An 18735-nucleotide genomic window follows, 5' to 3' on the forward strand; every position below is an offset into this window, starting at 1 on the left:
CATATGTCTCTGCTTTTAAGATGATGGAACTATCTGGTGAAATGGAAGAACTCAACGAGGTGCAGCAGCATTGCAAAACTAAAAACCCCAAAAGGTGCAGTTTCAGGTGTGAATTGTGCAACTTCCCAAGGGCTGCTGAGCTTGTGGTGGGAGAATCAGTGTGGACATACACATTTCACTGGGGCCCTGGCACAGGAGTGTCCCCTCTAAAGTTAAACCAGTGCAGTTACCTCTGGTCTTAGATCTGCTGGATCCTCCACCACAGCCAGTTCCCTGTTACAGGAAGGTCTCCCCTTCACGTGAGGGTTTGTAAAATCACTGGAGTGTTAAGGTTGGAAAAGACCTCCAAGAACATCGACTCCACCCCTAAATTAAGTGCCACATCTTTTAAATACCTCCAGGAAAGGAATCTGTGAGCAGGAAGACCCCATTTCCCCAGGGTCAGTGCCTGGCTGGGAACAGTTGGCAGCTGCTGACTCAGGCAAACCCCTGGCACTGATTAACCAGTGGCAGGCCCGGCAGAGGGGTGGGATGGTGACAGAGCAGCGATTGGTTTGTCGCAGGAGGGAGGGTGGGCTTTGATGCTCCTCTGCTCTGGGTTACACCACCTGGAGGGGCTCTTCCTCCGTGGAAGGCACCTATAGCACCTGGGAGGTGGCAGCTGTGTGAGCAGGGACTGCTCGGGGCTCAGCATGTCTTTCATCCAGGTAGACAAGGACTCGGATTTTCCTATCCAGAACCTCCCCTATGGGGTTTTCTCCACGAAGGAGGAGGTGAGTAACAGCAGACTTTGTTCTTGGGCTGTTGCAATTGTTTCAGGGCTATGACACAGCAGAATTTCCCAGCAATGTGGGATAAAGGAAAACTTTCCTGCCTGAGACACTCATGGGCTTCCTGACCTGATGGCAAAGCTGGAGCTGATACATTGTCTGTTTCCTTAGTGTGGTTATTTTGATTACAACTTCTCTGAAACTGCACAAAAGAAATCAGAAGTGTTAATACTGATGAGAAGGACTTTGGCTAATATGTACAGTGGTTCCTATGTGGTTTTGATAATTCTTGTGACATCATTAAATCTATGTTTGATCCACTCCCTATGTAGAGGCACGGCATATTTCACACTCAACTTTCCTGTCTTTAACTCTTTCATTTTCTTTGTGATTGTAATCACACCATCACCCTTAAGAAGCCCCATTAACTACTGCTCCTGGGGACTTTTGTTGGTTCATGCCAAAGCATTAAACCAGGGCACCAAATGTGTGTTTTGCCTGTTTTTGCAGCTGACCTGTTGTGTTCTATTGGGTGTATGTTTATATAGTGCTGCATTAAATGTGTGCACGTGTGTCATGCTTAAAGCTGGGCCCAAAGCCTGCAAGTTGAGCCAGCTCCAGGCCTTCTATTTTATGATGATCACATAAGAAAATGTGGCTCAACTTTTCTGCCAAGGAGGTATCTTCCAATTCCAATTTTATGAGAACTGAGCCCAGCTAGGCTGAACCTCACACCTCTGAGTGCCTGATGGGATGGAGTTCCAGAGATGTGTCCTCCTGGAGAAAGGGAAACAAGCCAAGAACTGCTTCTCAGAAGGAAAAAGTGGAGAATTTATTTGTCATTGCTTATGGAAACTTTATCTCCTGGTGTCTGCTAGTTATCCATGTAGGTTTAAAAAAAATTGAAGCAGAAGATTGTGTTTTCTAATGTGGTATTTTCTAAAGATAAAATGAGATGGTGCATTTAATCTATTCCTAGATGTGCTGTTATCTAGCAAGTTTGGATTATTTTTCTGCCTTCCTCAGTAACTGCTCTCTGAAAAAAACATCTTCACTCAAACCCTATGAAATGACAGGCAAGACTTACAGATATTATTTAGGAGAATAATGTTCTGATAGTAGCTGAATGTTTTAATGATTTCAGGCTGAAACAATTGGTGTCATTCCTGACTATCCCAGTTACAAATTAACCTGACACGACCTTTAGGTTTTTTTCTGCAGGAATGCTGAACAAATACTTACTACCACATTTGGAATCTTGTTTGGAAATTAAAGGTTGAAAAATAGGTTTAATAGCATGGGTGTCTGAAGATGGTTATTTTGGCGAGCTGCTTTTCAGAGTGGCTGTGATAGTTTGTCTCTCTTTGCCTGCAGACACAGATAATGGAGGCTGTGCTGTGGTTTTGCCCCGTGCAGCTGCCGTGGTGCTGCTGTCACCGCCGGCTCCGGGGCATGAACAGGAGCTTTGTGTCCTGGGCTGCATCTGTCACATTTCCCCATGTGTGGGATGCTGTTCCTGCAGGGAGGGTCCAGCAGGGACCCAGGCTGGGCTCAGCGTGCAGCTCCTGAGCTGCTCGTGTGGTGTGTGAGGAGGGGTGATGCAGGGCAGGCATGGCACAGCAATCGTGTGCCTGAGCGTGATGTGCTCCTCACCATGTGCTCCTGGTATCACCAGGGCACTCCAGAGCACCCCCAGTCCTCTGGGGAGCAGCTGGGGTGCAGAAATTCCTGTTTCTCCAATGGCAAACCCACAGGGATGGCATCCATCCTGCCCATGGCCTCTCTGTGCTTCTGTTCTCCTCTTGCAGAAGGAGCAGTAGTGTTTTCCTACTTCACAGCATATTCCAGATATGGAATATGGGCTTATTCTGCAATGCTTGTTGTTAATGAGGGGTGTTAATGAGCAAGTCAGCCTCTTTCTGGGATAAAGAGGACAGGGAGAGAAACCTCTGCTTGTCGTGCTATCCTTTCCCCAAAAGATGGGGACGAGGCTGTTTTCCACCCCTCAGGGTCTGCAGGGAGTCTGCAGTGATGCTCTGCCCAGGGCTTAATGTTTTTCAGCAGCCACACTCAAACTTGCTCTTGGTGGTCCCTTGAGGTACCAGACCTTTGTCCTGGATGGGTTAAACTGTCTGTGGTCACTGAGTTCCCCTGTGCCCTCTTGGGAACAAGCATAAACTCATCTTCACTTCCTCCCTCTTGCTGCTCTGCAGCCTCGCCACAGGCTTGGGGTGGCAATTGGAGACCAGATTTTGGATCTCAGCGTCATTAAACATCTCTTCAATGGACCAGCTCTTGCCAAACACCAGCACGTCTTTGACCAGGTATTTATCAGTCTGGTTTTATTTCCACACACATTTTTAAAATATTCCATAAGGTACTTCAGCAGCTTGTGGTGAGATAATGAACATGAACTGGAAATGGACTGTCAGGCGGGTTCTGGTAGAGCAGAAACCATCACAGGTGTGATAGCAAAGGAGAGCAGGGGCATCAGGGGTCCAAAGGTCATTTTCCAGGAAAATGTCATCAGCCTTTGGCAGGTGTCTGACACCAAGCCTAAATGGTAATTCACTTCTGCTTGTGCCTTCAACACTCCATGGATGGGATATTAATGACAGGGAGGTTGTGTTAAGGGAAATGGTAAATTGAAACCACCTCTGTTTATAGCTGGTTAAGATACCAAAGGCACCAAGGCCTGCAGTGTGTGTTAGGATGGGTGGTGCAAACATGCAGCAGCTCCTGCTGCAGGGGCCTGTGGGGTGAGGCTGGGGCTGTGGGCAGCCACGGCCTCAGAGCCCCAGCACGGGATCCAGCACCAGTGTGAGAGTGTGGGACACCTCCCTGCGTGTGAAGGATAACCAAAATGTGATCTTTGCTTTGTCCCCACCCCCGTGTCAATGTCAGCCCACCCTGAATGCCTTCATGGGGCTGGGCCGGCCGGCGTGGAGCGAGGCCAGGGCTCTCCTGCAAAAGCTGCTGTCGGCTGGGGAGCCCACCCTGAGGGACAGCACGGAGCTGCGCAGGAGGTGAGACAGCAGGGGGCTGCAGGCACAGTGGGGTGTCACTGAGAGAGCAGGGGGGCTGCAGGCACAGTGGGGTGTCAGTGAGAGAGCAGGGGGCTGCAGGCACAGTGGGGTGTCAGTGAGAGAGCAGGGGCTGCAGGCACAGTGGGGTGTCACTGAGGGAGCAGGGGCTGCAGGCACAGTGGGGTGTCACTGAGAGAGCAGGGGGCTGCAGGCACAGTGGGGTGTCACTGAGAGAGCAGGGGGCTGCAGGCACAGTGGGGTGTCACCTGAGGGAGCAGGGGGCTGCAGGCACAGTGGGGTGTCAGTGAGAGAGCAGGGGGCTGCAGGCACTGCCAGGTGTCACCTGAGGGACACCAAAACCAACAGTGTGACGTGGTCACCTGCCTCCTACGTGGGAATTATCTGGGGTTTGTGTACATCGAGTGCTTCCTTCTCTTAATTACGTAAAGATTAATCTCTGATAGATCCTGGGGCTGCCCACAGATCCAGGGTGTCACCCTCCACTGGGAACAGCTCTGCCCTGGGTGTGTCCAGCCCTGCTGCCTCTCTCTGGGGGCTGTGGGGCTGCCTGGACAGGTGTGGGCTGACAGGTGTGTGACCATGGCCTTCCATGGGGACACAGCTCCAAGGGTCTGTCTGCACCTCTGCCAGCTCCCCCAGTGCCTCCCTCCCTGCCTGGGACCCCGGAGCAGGCAACGGGAGACCCCCCATGTCCTCAGAAACCACTCTTTAAACTTTGCTAAAACTGTGGTCACAAATTGGCCTGAGATCTGGGCTGTGCATGGTGTAGGGGCAGGAGGGGAGGACTCTGCTCTGCTCTGCTCTGTGTGTCCATTTATCCACACCTCTCCTTTGTCCAGAGGGATGCTTTAAACACAAGTGTCTGCCCTGGCAGTGAGCAGGAGCTATTCCTCCCTGTCCATGGGCACTGGGAGGATTTGGCTCTCTTGAGAGGAGAGGGGTTGAACTGCTGATCTTCCCTGCACAGGGCCACAGTTCCAATCAGACACCCCAGGAGCCACATGCCATGAGCTCATCCTCCCCATGCAGTGCTGTCCTGGCCATGGGCACTGGGGGTTTCTCTGCCAGCCCCAAGGATGTCCCCTCCCCACTCACAGGCTGGCAGCTCCTTTTGGTGCAGCCATCCCACTAACAGCACCCTGTGCAGTCACCAGCTTTTCTGCCAGGCTTTTTTTCTGCAAGGCTTTGCAAACTAAATTAAGGAAAGAGCCTCTTTGATGCTTCTTACAGGTGGGAGCTGCAAGTTTTCTGAGATCTGAAGGCATCATTTATCATTTTTCATTTCAGAGCATTTGTACCTCAAGCTGCTGCCACGATGCACCTGCCTGCCCACATTGGTGAGTCCCCACAGCCAAGGGCTCCTCAGCACTGCCCTTTGCTCCCACACAGAGCAGCTGCTCTATTTCCAGCTTGCTCAGACAGACACATCATAACTCTGACAAGGAATGGGGCTTGCAGCAGCCAGAAGTAGATTACTGCACGTAATGAGAGGTAGGTGCTGTCTGTGGCACAAGAATAAAAGCCTGGGGAAGATCAAGAGCTGCCAGAACACTCCTGGATGCCATTTCCACTAAATCAGGGGTGTCTGGTGGTACGTAACTCCTGTCATCAGACTGCCATCAGCAAAGGCCTTTGTGACTAGAGCCAGGAAAGAAACACTTGTTCAGTTTCCAACAATTTCCCCTTTTGCTGTCGGAAAATAATTCAGGTGTTGCAAAGTTTCCAGGGCAGATACTCCAGCACAGCCTCATGAACAAGGATGAGTTTCCAGTCCCAAACCATTACTCTGCATTCCAGGTCTTGCCTACACTCTCATGAGGCCACAGACTGCTTTGGGATTACTACATTCATATAGGTACATGAGCACCTCCTGTTTTTAGCAGGTGTTTGTACTTGGACCCAAACCAGCTTGACCAAAGTCACTTGAGGGCAGGACCTTCACAGGACCAGGGATGCGAACTTGTCCATTTTCCATCCAAACTCTGATCTGAGTTGGCTTTTGCCTTCTGGGGCACAGCCCTGGTTTGGGACAGTCTGGCCTGTCCCAGAGGAGCCACGAGGGGTTCCCATAGGTGTGACACCTTCCTGGAGATAGTTTCAGGTTGAACATGTCCTGTCAGAAGGTTGCTGGCTCCCGTGAGTGCTGGGAGCAGAGCACTGCCCTGGTGTGACAGACACAAGGCATTTAGGATTCCACAGCACTCTGCTCCTGCTCAGGGAGGCTGGAACTGCAGCAATGTAATTTATCCAGTTACTGGATATCTCACTGAGCTCAGCAGCCGGCAGAATGGCAGCACACCCTCCCGGAGTGTGCCTCGCCCTGGCTGCCGGGTTTCCCGGAGGATGGGAGCTGCGTGCAGGAATGGCAGCAGAGGGCAGCAGATGTCCTGAGTATCGCCCGAGTCCCTGCCGGCTACCGGAGACAGGAAAAGCAGGGATTGCCTTCTCTGGAAACTGGGCTCCTGCTTTATCTTCTGCGTTTCCCTCCAATTCTCTATTGAATAGAGACTTAAAAAATAACAATAATTAAAAAAAAAAGCCATTTTTGTCTGCATAATTTATAGATGAACTGTTAATCACCTCTTTATGCTATTAGTGACATCCCCCGAGCACTCTTGCTGTCTGCTTTCCTGCTCTTTTCATTGCCAGCAGCATATGAAATGCTTTAGCCCCTGCAGATGAGGGACTTTGCTGCCACTGATCCCTATTTTGTGGCTTTTTCCTCGTGCAGGAGATTACACTGACTTCTACTCTTCACGCCAACATGCCACAAACGTTGGGATCATGTTCAGAGGGAAGGAGAACGCTCTGATGCCGAACTGGTGGGTGGCTTGGATTAATCTCTAGTGCAGCATTATTTTTAGGCTTATCTGCATATATACCTGTATTAAAGGTCTAAGTGGTTTTTCAGGATCACACTGGTTTCAGTTCATAGCAGATGAGAATCAGTGTTGTCCAGAGCTCAGTACCAGAACCAAACTCCACTTGTCTCAGCCTCAGCTGAGTCTGCCCTGCCCTTCACTGCAGTGGCCACACCACACTGTGCAGCCCCCAGTTCAAAGACAAATATACCTAAAAAAAAAAAAAAAAAAAAAGTTTTGCTGAGTGACAAGAAAAAGAATTTAATATCCAGGGAATTAATTGGAGCAGTGGCACAGAAGTACATTAAGACTGCAACGTGGCTTTGGATTATATTTCACTTCCATCCTTAATCAGAATAAGGTGTGCTGAGGTCTGTGCCCATGTACACAGAGCTCCTTCTCCATGTTCCTCGCACTGCCATGGTGCTCCCACCCCCAAACCTGCCCTGGCACACGGTGACCCAGGCACTGTGGTGCTCTTTCCCAAGGCTGCACTTACCTGTGGGCTACCACGGCCGCGCTTCGTCTGTCGTGGTGTCCGGGACGCCCATCCGGAGACCCGTGGGACAGACAAAACCTGACAATGGTGAGTCTCTGGGAGCATTTCAATGTGCATTCTTATTTCTTTCATTCTTTAATTTTACTCCACATCATAGAGCAGTGGAGTGGAAGGGTCAGGGATACTTTGTCTAAAGCCCAGCCTGGGGTCAGGGCAAGAGAAAGTCCCGGTTTAAGTCCATCTTATGTTCCATGCAGAACCAGCTGCTGTTTCTTCTGGCCATTACTTCTGTTTTCCTAGCTGCTTCCCTGATGTAAAATATTCTTTTTTCTACCCACAGATAAACCTCCAGTGTTTGGTGCTTGTAAACGTCTGGATATCGAGTTAGAAATGGTAGAGTTTCTTTTTCCTCCTTATGGCTTGAGAAATATTAAAATAGAAACAGGGAAGAAAAGGTGGATTTAGTTTCTTCTAAAATCAATGTCCCATAATGTACATTCCTATGTTCCTCTCTGAGCTGTCTGTGCTGCAGGCAGTAAAGATTTCTGTGGAACAAACCTCTGCTTTGGATGAGGAACAGGATGCCGTAGCTCATTGGGAGGTTTGCTCATACAGCTCTCAGGCTGGAAAAAGCTCACCTGGCCAAAGCTAAGCACCAGAATTCTTTCCATCAGCCACCACAGCCTGTTTGCTGGTCAGCAGCTACCTCTGCACTGCAGCCAAGATCTGTCAGTGGACACTGGGGTTTGGGAAGTCCAGGCTGTCTGCACCTTGTGCTAGAGCAGAGGAAACCCTGAGTTCATGGCAGTGGGATTCAAACTTGTGATTCTCCTGTCTGGAAAGTTAAAACCTGTGCTGTTGGTGTTGTAAAAAAACATGGTGAAAGGCACATCATGCTGTGGCTTAGTGTGGTCCAGAAGGGAGGGTTTCATATGATTGTATTAAGATTTATAAATTTTTGTATGTTTTATTCACAATCTTTTCCCTTAAAAAAAAAAAAACATAGTGGAAGAAGTGTAATATTGATGGAAGTGGTTATAAAAATGTAGTGAAAGTCTTTAATGCTGTGTGCTTTGCCAGTCTGCTATAAGGGGAGATGCAGTCCCATAAGGTGGGGCTCCTGTGGTGCCATAGTCTGCTTTCCAGCCTGAGCTCACTGCTGGCTGCTGCAAGAACAGAAGGAAAAACTTCTGCATTGTAGACAGAGACACCTGAGGTTACCTGTAAAATCCTCTGCATGTGCAGGATTCCTAAGGGAATGAGTGCAGGCACTCATTTCATGCCTACTTTACTGAGTGAGCACATTTCTCCACCTGCTTGCTCTTCCCCACCAGGCTCCAGCCACGTCCAGTATCCCCTTGGATGATACTGAATTTTGAACTCCTTCCTGTTCACTGTCTGCAGCAAACAGTCCCTTCAGTGGCAAACCTGTTCTGCATCCGGACTGTAATTAGGAGGGAACATTTTCCCCTGCATTTTGACAGCATCGTGCCCTTGTTTAATGCCTATCTCCTAGCAACACAGAGCTCTTGAGTAATTCAGACCTGCCAGCTTCATGGAGGGGAAGAAAAGGGGAGCAGACCATGGGTTTTGTCCAAATGTGTATGGGAAACAGTGCAAAACTCATCCTGTCCAGCCTCTGCTGCTGCTGTCTCTAACTCTCTGTGCAGTAAAGATTTTTCACTTCAAAAACATAATCAACATGTTGCTTTTTGATTTCAGGCATTCTTTGTAGGTCCTGGAAACAAGTTTGGGGAGCCCATTCCCATCAGCAGAGCCCAGGAGCACATCTTTGGGATGGTGCTGATGAACGACTGGAGTGGTAACTGGAGCTGCAGGGATCTGCCTGGAGAGGGGGTTCCAGCACCACGGGAAACCCTACAGGGGATAAATCACATGTTTGAATAGCAGAATGCTGATCACTGAAACCACTGAAAGGGATGGAAATGAAGTGTTGCCTGTGGTTTTCAGCGCCTGTATCAATCCATCTTTGATCAATTAGTAGAACCAGAAATTGCTGCCTAATGAAGATTTATTTACTTATGAAAGTGCTAATATCAGTCTAGTTTCTTCTGGGTAGGGATGGAGGAGTCGTAGGAATGGTGATACCAAGGATGGTGATTGATTTCAGTGTCAGGAAAAGGAAATCACAAATGCCTCAGTCTCTGCAAAAATTTAACTTTTTGAAGTTCTCCCCATGGCTGGCAAAGAGCATTAGCTGGGTATAAAAGGAATAATTAGTGGGGATAAAAATACTGGTTATGATCTGGGGATGATCTGGTTTGTTTTACTTATTGCTGATTTTTCATCCTGATCTAGGCTGATATAAGAAAATTGGGTTGAAAATGGATGGATTTAAATTAGGATTTGGGCACAAGACCTAGAAAAGGCAATTTCAGCTCATATTACTCTTTCATGGGTCTGATGTATAAATCCCTAGCATATGTTTAACTGCATTTCTTTGACTCTTCTCTCCCCAGCCCGTGACATCCAGAAGTGGGAATATGTTCCTCTGGGTCCTTTCCTGAGCAAAAGCCTTGGCACAACCATCTCTCCATGGGTTGTCACCATGGATGCTCTCATGCCATTTGTGCTGCCAAACCCTGTCCAGGTCAGCAAGAGAAAAGGTTGAAATACAGGAAAAGCAGTGCTAGAAAGCAGAGATAGAAGGTCCCATCAGTAGAAATCACAGAGCAGCATCCATGCCAAGGGTTGTCTCCAGGGAATTTACAGTTGTGATTCTGCCTCTGAGCAGATGAAGGCAGCCAGGGCCTGCTGATAATCTGAGCAGTAGGAATGGTGAGGTGAATGGGTTGTGCAGCACAGGCTGGGTACACCAATACTCACTGGAATGTCTTGTGGGCTTTTTAATTTCTTTTTGTTTAGACTATGATGTGTTTTATGTGCTTTTAGGATCCTAAACCACTGCCCTACCTTCAGGATAAAGAGCCCTACACCTTTGACATCAAGCTCTTTGTTGCTATTAAAGGTATGGCAAAGCTGAGTGGGTTGCAAATCTGAAATTGCCAACTCAGTATTGTGGCAGCAACACAACTTTCAGGTACTTTGCTCTGGGCTCTGCCCTCCTTCCTTTCCCTCTTTGCCCAGGTTTCCTCTGTCAGAGAAAGAGGCAGAACTCCTCCTGCTCCCTGCTGCTGTGCAGCAATGTGCCAAGCAGGGAATGTCCCCTCCTTCCCTTGAGGAGGGTCCCTGAGGGGTCTCCTTGCATAGGCAGGGGTCATCAGGACATGGAATGAGCAGATTTGTGTGGCGTCCAGATGAGCTCAGCCCCCACATCCTGGCCCTGCTGACCATTAGGTCCAGGTGTTTCTCCTGTAAGAAGCAGAGGGTAGCAAATGGGCAGCTTGATGCTACTCCAGTGCAAGCCACACACTTGTATTCTATAAAATCCCAGTCTTCATAGCTATAGAAAATGTTATTACTGTTTTTTCACTAGGGATTACAGTGATAAAAGAAGTCTCCATCCATCTGTAAAATAAAAAGACTCCAGCATCATTCATCCAACACAAACAAATTGCTTCTCTCTTTCTTATCCTTTATTTTCTGCAGGAGAAGGCATGAGTTCACCAACTACTATATGCAGATCCAATTTCAAGGTAAGACTCCAGTATCTTTTGTTTATTTGCAATTTTGCTGATGCCATCAGCTCCAGCCCAGGCAATTCCAAACACTGCTTTTTGCATTAGACTCATAGAATAGAATCATAGAATCACAAAGGTTGGAAAAGACCTCCAAGATCATCAAGTCCAAATGTTAACCCAGCACTGCCAAGCCCATGGCTAAACCATGTCCCTCACATCCACACACCTTTTGAACACCTCCAGGGATGGTGAATCCACCACTTTCTGAGCAGTCTGTCCCAGTGCAGCTGAAGATCAGATCTGAGTGTCTGCATAGGAGGCAGTGGGAAATTTTCAAAAAATGAAAAACGTTCAGGTTTCCACCTCACAGGGGGGGACTATCTCTATTTTCCAGTGCTGACAGTTCCCCCTGTGAGGTGGAAACACCTGAATGCTTGATGAAGGGGACAGCTCTTCCTGCTGCTTGTTTTGGGGTGCTCAGAGCATCCTTAGCCCTGTGCCCATTTGGCAGGGAGCTGTGAGGACAGAGAGCTACAGGAAGAGGGAACTGCCTCTAGCAATGCAGCTCTGCTGTCACAGCCCTAATCTAGATGCCACTCACTGCTGCCAGCCTGGGTCTGCCCCATCCCCTCTTGGGCAGCGTGGTGACTCTGCCTCCACCCACTGATTGAAGCCAGGAGATTTATGTGCCAGCTGCAGCAATTCTCAATCAATTTCATATTCACATTTGGCTCTTTGCATAGTAATTACCTTAATCAGTAAATCAGTAGTCAGCAAATCAGTAATAAGTAGATTTTTCTACAAGGCTGTTAAAATACTGGGTGCAATCATAGAGCCTGGGTCAGCAGTACTGGTCTTAGAGAGGAAGAAAAGGAAAAATTACATCCAGCTGAAATAAGAAAAATTTTGAGGGACTCAGTTGCATGTTAAAGTGTGGGGTTTATGAGTGCCATAGGCCAGGGCACATGATTCCATTCTGCACAGCCTGATGTCCCACCAGGAATGTGCTTTGCTGCTTCCTTGCTTTAGCCCCTCTTCCTCCTTCCCCCAGCACATGTACTGGACCATGAAACAGCAGCTGGCTCATCATTCCATCAATGGCTGCAACCTCAGACCTGGAGACCTCCTGGCCTCTGGCACCATCAGTGGACCTGTAAGTGTTCAAACAATGACAGTCCCTGGTCAGCAGCTCAAACCAGCAGAGCAGGGCTTGGGGCTAAGCCCTTCCTGATCTGAGCACCACCAAACAATCTGCAGTTCTTTCCCAGGCACTCTGAGGTGCTGCTTTGGTAGCCCCAAATTCACACTGAGAAGTGGTTTGGTTTGGGTAGGGTTTTTGTCTGGCTGTGTTTTTATGTTGTTGAGTTTTGGGGTTTTGATCTCTCCTGTACTTCTTTCCCTAAGAACTATTTTACAGCAGATGCAAATTAACTTCTGTGTGGAAGCATCCTCACAATCCATTTACCCTCTGTGAAATGCAGCTTTTTATTTCTGAAATGAATGTAAATGGTGCCTGGGTATAACTTTTAGTTTCTCCAGTAAAGTTGGAGCCAGCTTCACAAGCTGTTACTCCCCTTGAGCTGCCATTTGGGCAGTGGCTGCAATTCATGGGCAGCTCTCACTTTCTGAATCACCAAATACAAATCCTGTGCATGCTGTCACAAAGACAGCCTCAGGTAAGTTGTTTGCAAGCTGGGATGCCTGTACTTCACTTTTGAGCATTTCTGAGGTGCTTTTTGAACCTTCAGATTATTGTGCTGCAGAGTGACATTAAAGACTCACAAACACCAGCTTTGTTCTTCTGGAGAACAAAATGTAATTAAAAATCTGAAACGTGACTGCATAAAAGCACTGGATTTGTAGAAGTCTCTTTCCCTTGTTTCCATTTTTGCTGTGGCAGACCCAGACTGCTTGAACAGGTTGAACACTACGTTAAATACACCAGAAAACAGCTGTAAGCATCTCTGCTAATAGCCAGCAACAAATTAAAATGCAAAGTCATGAAAAGGAGCCAATGTATCAATGAATTAAATCAACAGCAGAACTCTGTTCTGTAGAGGTAACATCCTTGTGTGTCTGCTCCCAGCAGCAGGAAGCTGAACAGCAGGAAAGATACTAAAAAGTTGTTTATTTGTTTATGAACTCTTGCTGCAGGAGCCAGAGAGCTTTGGCTCCATGCTGGAGCTGTCCTGGAATGGAACAAAAGAAATCCCTCTTGGCAGTGGACAGTCTCGTAAATTCCTGCAGGATGGAGATGAAGTGATTCTGACAGGTGAGGGCTGGGTTACAGCTTGCACTGCAGCAGGGACACATTTCCAGGGGCTGATCCCAGCAGCACAGGCTGGAGAGGGGCTGGGCTGTCTGTACACACCTGCCATGCCAGCACAGCTGCTTCCATCCTACCTGTCAGGAGGCTGAAGCAGGTGGATGGAAATTTCCCTGCCATGAATGATTTCTAGATTAGATTATCTGCTTTGCTGAGACCTTAATGCTCCTGCTATGCCACTGTGTGAGCACCAAGGAGATGATGGAGGTAGGTTTGCCTTTGTGGGTATAAACACCCCAGGACTAGGAGCAGTTGATGAATTGTTTCCACCACAGTCCAAGTCTGCATGTGGAGCTGAGCTTGGAAAATGCTTAAAAATGTTATTTTTCCAATAATATTTCATTTGTAACTTAGGCATATTCAATGAAGTGTGTTGCAAATCAAGTGTGTGGGAAACAGCATGGAGCCTTCTAGAGCAGCTGACCAGCTCCCCTCTGGAAAGGGGGACTGTCTCTGTTTGTTTGAGAGCTGTTTCATGCTGAGGCATGGTTTATTTTCATCCTGATAATCTAATGATTTTATGAATTAAAATCTGCCATGGTGTTTTGTGATCTAAATCCCATTCCTACTTCTTCTTTAACTCAAAGACTAGTGCAAAACAAATTCATTTTTTCTTTTCCTCTCATCTTTATGGCTTTGGGTGGCAAATATTTGGCAAGAACAACCATGAGAAACTTTTGTTTCAAGCTGCCACTGTCTTTGCATGTGACCTACTGGCATTTTAAGGAATGTGCTGTGGGATGTTGTGTGTCACCAGCTGAGACCCAGCCAGTGCCACACCTGGCTCTGAGCAGCTCCATCTGATCAGAGATATCTGCACAGGAACAAATGGCTCAAGCAATAGGAAAAGAATTCCCAGGTGTGACAGGGCAGAGAAAATGTGACAAACACCCAGGCAGTTGCATCACAGTGTGCCTACACAGCTGTGCCTGCTCAATCCAACCAAGATTCCTAGGATTTTTGGAAAAACAGTTTAAAATTATGTCTTTTTAATCTGAAAATTAAAAAAAAAAAAAAAAAAAAAAAAAAAAAAAAAAAAGTAAAAATAAGGAAAACAAAAAAATTCTGTGATTAAGAAAAAAAAAATTAAAAAGTAATGTATGTATTCCAGTCCCCTGGCAATGACTCCACATTGGTTTTAGTGGTGCTGAGCCAGAGCCCCAGTGCCTCCTGCTTGCAGCCCATCCCATAGCCTTGAAAATTGTGTTTCTGTGAGCTGCTGCCACTTTGACAGAGGAAGGTGCTGAGACAACTGGAGATTGAGATGTAGAGAGAGCCACAGGTGAACCTGAGGAGCCCCAGTGCCTCTGCCATCCTTCATCCCCCCACCAGCCCAGTGACTGCTCACTGTGCAATGTGGGGCTGTCTGACCCTGCTCTCTGCAGGCTCCCAGCATCCAGGACACTCCTCCAGCAGTTCAAAGTGCCACACTGCCCTCCAGAGTCCCCAGTCACCCCAGTAACTCTGCCAGCAGCCCTACACTGGGGTGCAGTGAGGGATGATGAGCATCCCTGTGGAGTTGCACACTCACATCCCTCTGGCAGTTTGGGAGCTGCTGGCATGGGGAGCCAGCTCAGGACAGATGGGACCAGCCCGTGCTCTTCATGCCCAAGCTGTGTCAATTATTGAATACCTGGGGTCCTGGGTGTGTTTAATCTTCAGAGATGGTACGATGGCACTGTGCAGAGCTGGAGGGCAGTGGGCAGTGCCATGGTGATGGACCTGCTGGGCCATTTCACAGCAGCACAGTGTGTGGCTGTGGGCACCAGGGCACAAAGAGCCAGGGGCTGTCTGCTGGGACAGTTTGGGAGCTGCTCTCTTTATTTAGTGATCTATGGCAGGTGCAGGGCCTTAAGGCACCCTTGGGGCAGGGTTGCTATTCCATCCTCTCCCAAGGCACTGCCATTAGCTGTTGCCAAGTGCTCAACACATCATTTCTGGTTTCCTGTTTCAACTTTGTATTCTTACTCCCCATGTGGGACCTATTTCAGAGACCTAATGCATAGAATGAGAGAAATATATTTCTCCCAAGGAGTGTTTCAGGGAAGGAGCGTGGCAGGGAAGGGCTCCTGGTGGTGTTGGCAGCTGCATGCAGAAACCTTCCAGCAGCTCTTGGCACACACAGAGCCCAGGCCAGGGCTGCTGGCAGCACAGGGCTCCCTTTGTTCAGTGTGCTGCTCCTTGGTGCTGCTCTAAATTGTGCCTGACAGCAGGGATAACCAAACTGGACTGAAATAATCAGCTGCTGCTCAAAGGAAGGCTGGCAATGAAGCCTAATGAGTCAAATGGAAGCTGAGCTGAGCCTTACAGTGCCTTAGTCCACAGCTGCTTAAGGATGAGGATTACCTGACAGACACCAGGATGTGTCTGTGGCTTTACACAAGCACTTAGAGACACCACTGTCCTTGGAAGACTTCATTTCAGCCTGGCTGTGAGGGCTGCACTGTGGGTTAGAGCTGGCAGGGTCTCTGTGCTGCAGTGATTTGGGTCCCTGCAGCCTGAGCCCACCCTTGCTCTTCCTCAGGGGAGTTTTCCACTGATCTGTGCTAAGGGTGGGAATTAGGGTCTATTCTGTTGAGATCTTTCTTGGCTTCTTGAAGGCAGATGTTTTTTATCACATGCAGGGAATGTATTCCATCAAGAAAATCCATTCTAACTATGAAATCAGTCCTTGAAATGCAGCATATGCCACTGGTCCTTCCTTTGATCAGCAGAAGGCTGCAGTGGGGTCTCCCCAGCTGCTCTTCCCAAAACAGGGGAGATGGGCCAGAAGGCCCTGGCAGTGTCCCCTGCTCTGCTTTGCCTGCAGCCTGGCTGGTGGCTCTTTGTGGAGCAGCTTGGCTGACCCTGGGCAGCAAGAGGAGCTGCAGCATCCCTGTGCCCCTGTCCCAGTGTCACCTCCTCCACCACAGGAGCAGGGAGGGACAGAGCTGTCCCCTGGTCACACTGTGGGCTGTAGTGTGCTGTCACAGGATGCTGTCACACCCCTGAGCTCTGCAGCAGCAGCCACAGAGCTTCCACACCCTCTTATATAACAGAGGATTAATGAGAACTTGGAGTCAGATGCTGAATTTCTCATGGAACTAAACCACTTGACTTTAGCAAGTAAAGCAGCTTTTGCAAGGGTAGGTCCTGCTGTTTGAGGGGCTTTAATGACTGCCTTCCTGGCTGTCAGCATCCTGATATCCCAAGAGCAGGCCTGATGCTGCAGAAAGAGAATCCAGATTTATTTGATTAATTGCAGAACTGGGCCAGGCAGTGAATCACTTTGCCAGGTAGATTGATGGTGCTGCAGGTTAGGTTTGAAAACAGAAATATTGCTGGCACATCTTGTTTGTTCTTTGATCAATTCACTGAACTTGCATATTGCTGTGTTTGAGTTTGTGCTTCCTTTTTTCTCATGTTCCTGGGCTACTTGAACTCTCCCAGGTGCTCTTTTTTTTTTTTTTTTTTTTTTACCTCTCATTGCATATCTGAAAGGTTTCACTTGATTTTGGTCTCTTTATGCCTTTATTCACTTTCATTCCTGGCAAATCCCTGCTGTCCTTACAGAACAAGCTGTTGTTTTCTGTCCCTAGGTTACTGCCAGGGCAATGGCTTCCGTGTAGGATTTGGCCAGTGCTCAGGAAAAATCCTTCCAGCCCTGTCAAATCCATGAGGATGGAGTAATGGCACAAGGAGGAACCCTCCTCCCACCTCTACCAGCCATTCTGCTTTATTCAAATGTATTGTTTTTATATGAGTGATTGGAATCTTACTTTTTTTTAATTATCAATAAATATCTTAAAGGTGAATGTGGCTCTCTGGTGTGATTAGAAAAGGATTTCAATGCTAGCTTAAAATTCTCAGAATATGAATAAGATGATTGAAATGGAAAACAAGATTCTGAACTCTTCTACAATATTAATGGTTTTTTTCATAATTATAAAAAGAGGCTTTCAAGTAAGCTTAAATATTCAGAGTACTAGGCTGATGATAAGAGCTGAGAATCCATGCTGACTGCCTTTTTCCACAGTGTTAATATGCTGGAGGGAAAATCCTGAAGGCGAGTTGCATATGGATGTTAAAACTTGCAGACCTTCCTGAGCAAGAGTTACATGGCTGTGCCCTAAAATAATTTGCAACAAAGCAATTTGGAACGTGGTAATCAAGACAGCTGAAGGCACCAGGCAGGATGTCCCTGCCCCTGCTGCCCTCACACAACCAGAGCAGCTCTCCTGCCCTGAAGGAGGTTGACTCCAGCCCAGGGATGGGAGGCTGTGCTGGGGCACCCTGAGGTCATGGTCAGATCACCCTCGTGCCACTGCCCTGGTTTAGAGAAGGGAATTCTCTGTTTGTCTCACCCTCTGCACCAGCATCCCTGGGACCAAGGAGGGAGGGGGAATTTCATCACTGGAGGGGTCCCCAGGCACTCAGTGGTGGCAGTCACACCCTGCCACCCAACAGGGACACCAAGCAGGCCAGCCCCTCCTGCACCCCTAAAATGCATCTCGTGCCACAGCATCCCCTTGCAGCAGCAGCAAACAAAGCCTCATGCCACTTTCCTCAAGTGTAAAGGGCATCTGCTGTCTCCTGCTGGCCTACAAATCAATTTAACTCCATGGCCAAGTGCCAAATCACATCAATTAGAGGATATTACTGACTGGAGGAGCTCGGGAGACCGGATAATGAACTGTGGTGTAGTGCAAGGGGAACTTGTTAAATATTTGCTTGGTCCTCAAAGTGAAGAGCCTGATGAGGCTGCTGGCTCCATGTGGTGACAGCAGGATGAGCCCATGCTGCTGCTGTTCCAGGCTGTCCCATTGCTGCCCAAAAACTCTACCAGCTAGTTTTGCTGGTGTGGGCCATGAGGGCATTTGTTGTCATCCTGGGGAGTACCTGGGGCTGGCCAGGAACATGAACTATGCAGAAGAGGAAAACAAATTTGAAATGAAAATTAAAGAAAAAACATGGGAGTGCATATAAATCACTGCTAATGGGGCATGTGCACTGTAATGGGCTCTCTTCTAGTGTGCAACAATAATAGTTCTTTAAAGAATGATGCTTGGAGGCTCATCCCCAAATCAAGGATGACCTGGCCAGGAAAATATTGACTCATTGTTGTTTATCAAGGAAAAGCTATTTTGCCTTCAGGCTCTTGGAGCTGAACTAATAAGCAGATATTTATTTAATGTACTCTGACTGGATCACCAGTTTATAGATGCTTTGTGCTCTCTGTTAACCTCAAAGGACAATTGTGAGTTGACACCTTCCCTACTGGCTTTAGAAATAAGCCATCCTGTTCCTCTGAGCACAGCCTGGCTTTGGACATACAAAGCATTTATCCAGGAGAGAAATTGCTCTGCAGAAGCAACATCCATGGTGCACCTTGGCATATCTGATGTTCTGTAAGTGCAGTGTCTTGAGGAGAGAGACAGAGAGCTGATGTTGGGGCAGTGTGTCGTGGTCATCAGCTGTGACCTTGCTGCAAGACACTGCCCAGCCAAGAAGGGCTGAGGTGTCAAGGCTTTCTGGGTAAAGGAATACTTAGGAATACTTAGGGGAACTGTAAATCCATAGTGCTCTCCCTGAACTGAGCAAAGTAAAGGTGAGTCCTGTACACACCCAATGAATTCCTCCTCCAAAGAGCC

At 48.0% G+C, this 18735-nt stretch overlaps 1 protein-coding gene across 1 annotated transcript; it reads left to right on the forward strand.

Moving 5' to 3' along the window:
* Positions 1-612: 612 nt before the first annotated feature.
* Positions 613-16899, forward strand: FAH (fumarylacetoacetate hydrolase). The gene is made up of 14 exons (XM_079317540.1): positions 613-773; positions 2984-3094; positions 3675-3796; positions 5105-5154; positions 6549-6639; positions 7167-7264; positions 7518-7570; positions 8900-8999; positions 9658-9788; positions 10091-10166; positions 10748-10794; positions 11831-11932; positions 12934-13051; positions 16684-16899. Exons 1-14 carry the CDS (start codon positions 693-695, stop codon positions 16761-16763), a joined length of 1260 nt encoding a protein of 419 aa, XP_079173666.1. The 5' UTR covers positions 613-692; the 3' UTR covers positions 16764-16899.
* Positions 16900-18735: the final 1836 nt, after the last annotated feature.

This window comes from Erithacus rubecula, assembly GCF_903797595.1.
Source record: "Erithacus rubecula genome assembly, chromosome: 14".
Lineage (NCBI taxonomy): Eukaryota > Metazoa > Chordata > Aves > Passeriformes > Muscicapidae > Erithacus > Erithacus rubecula.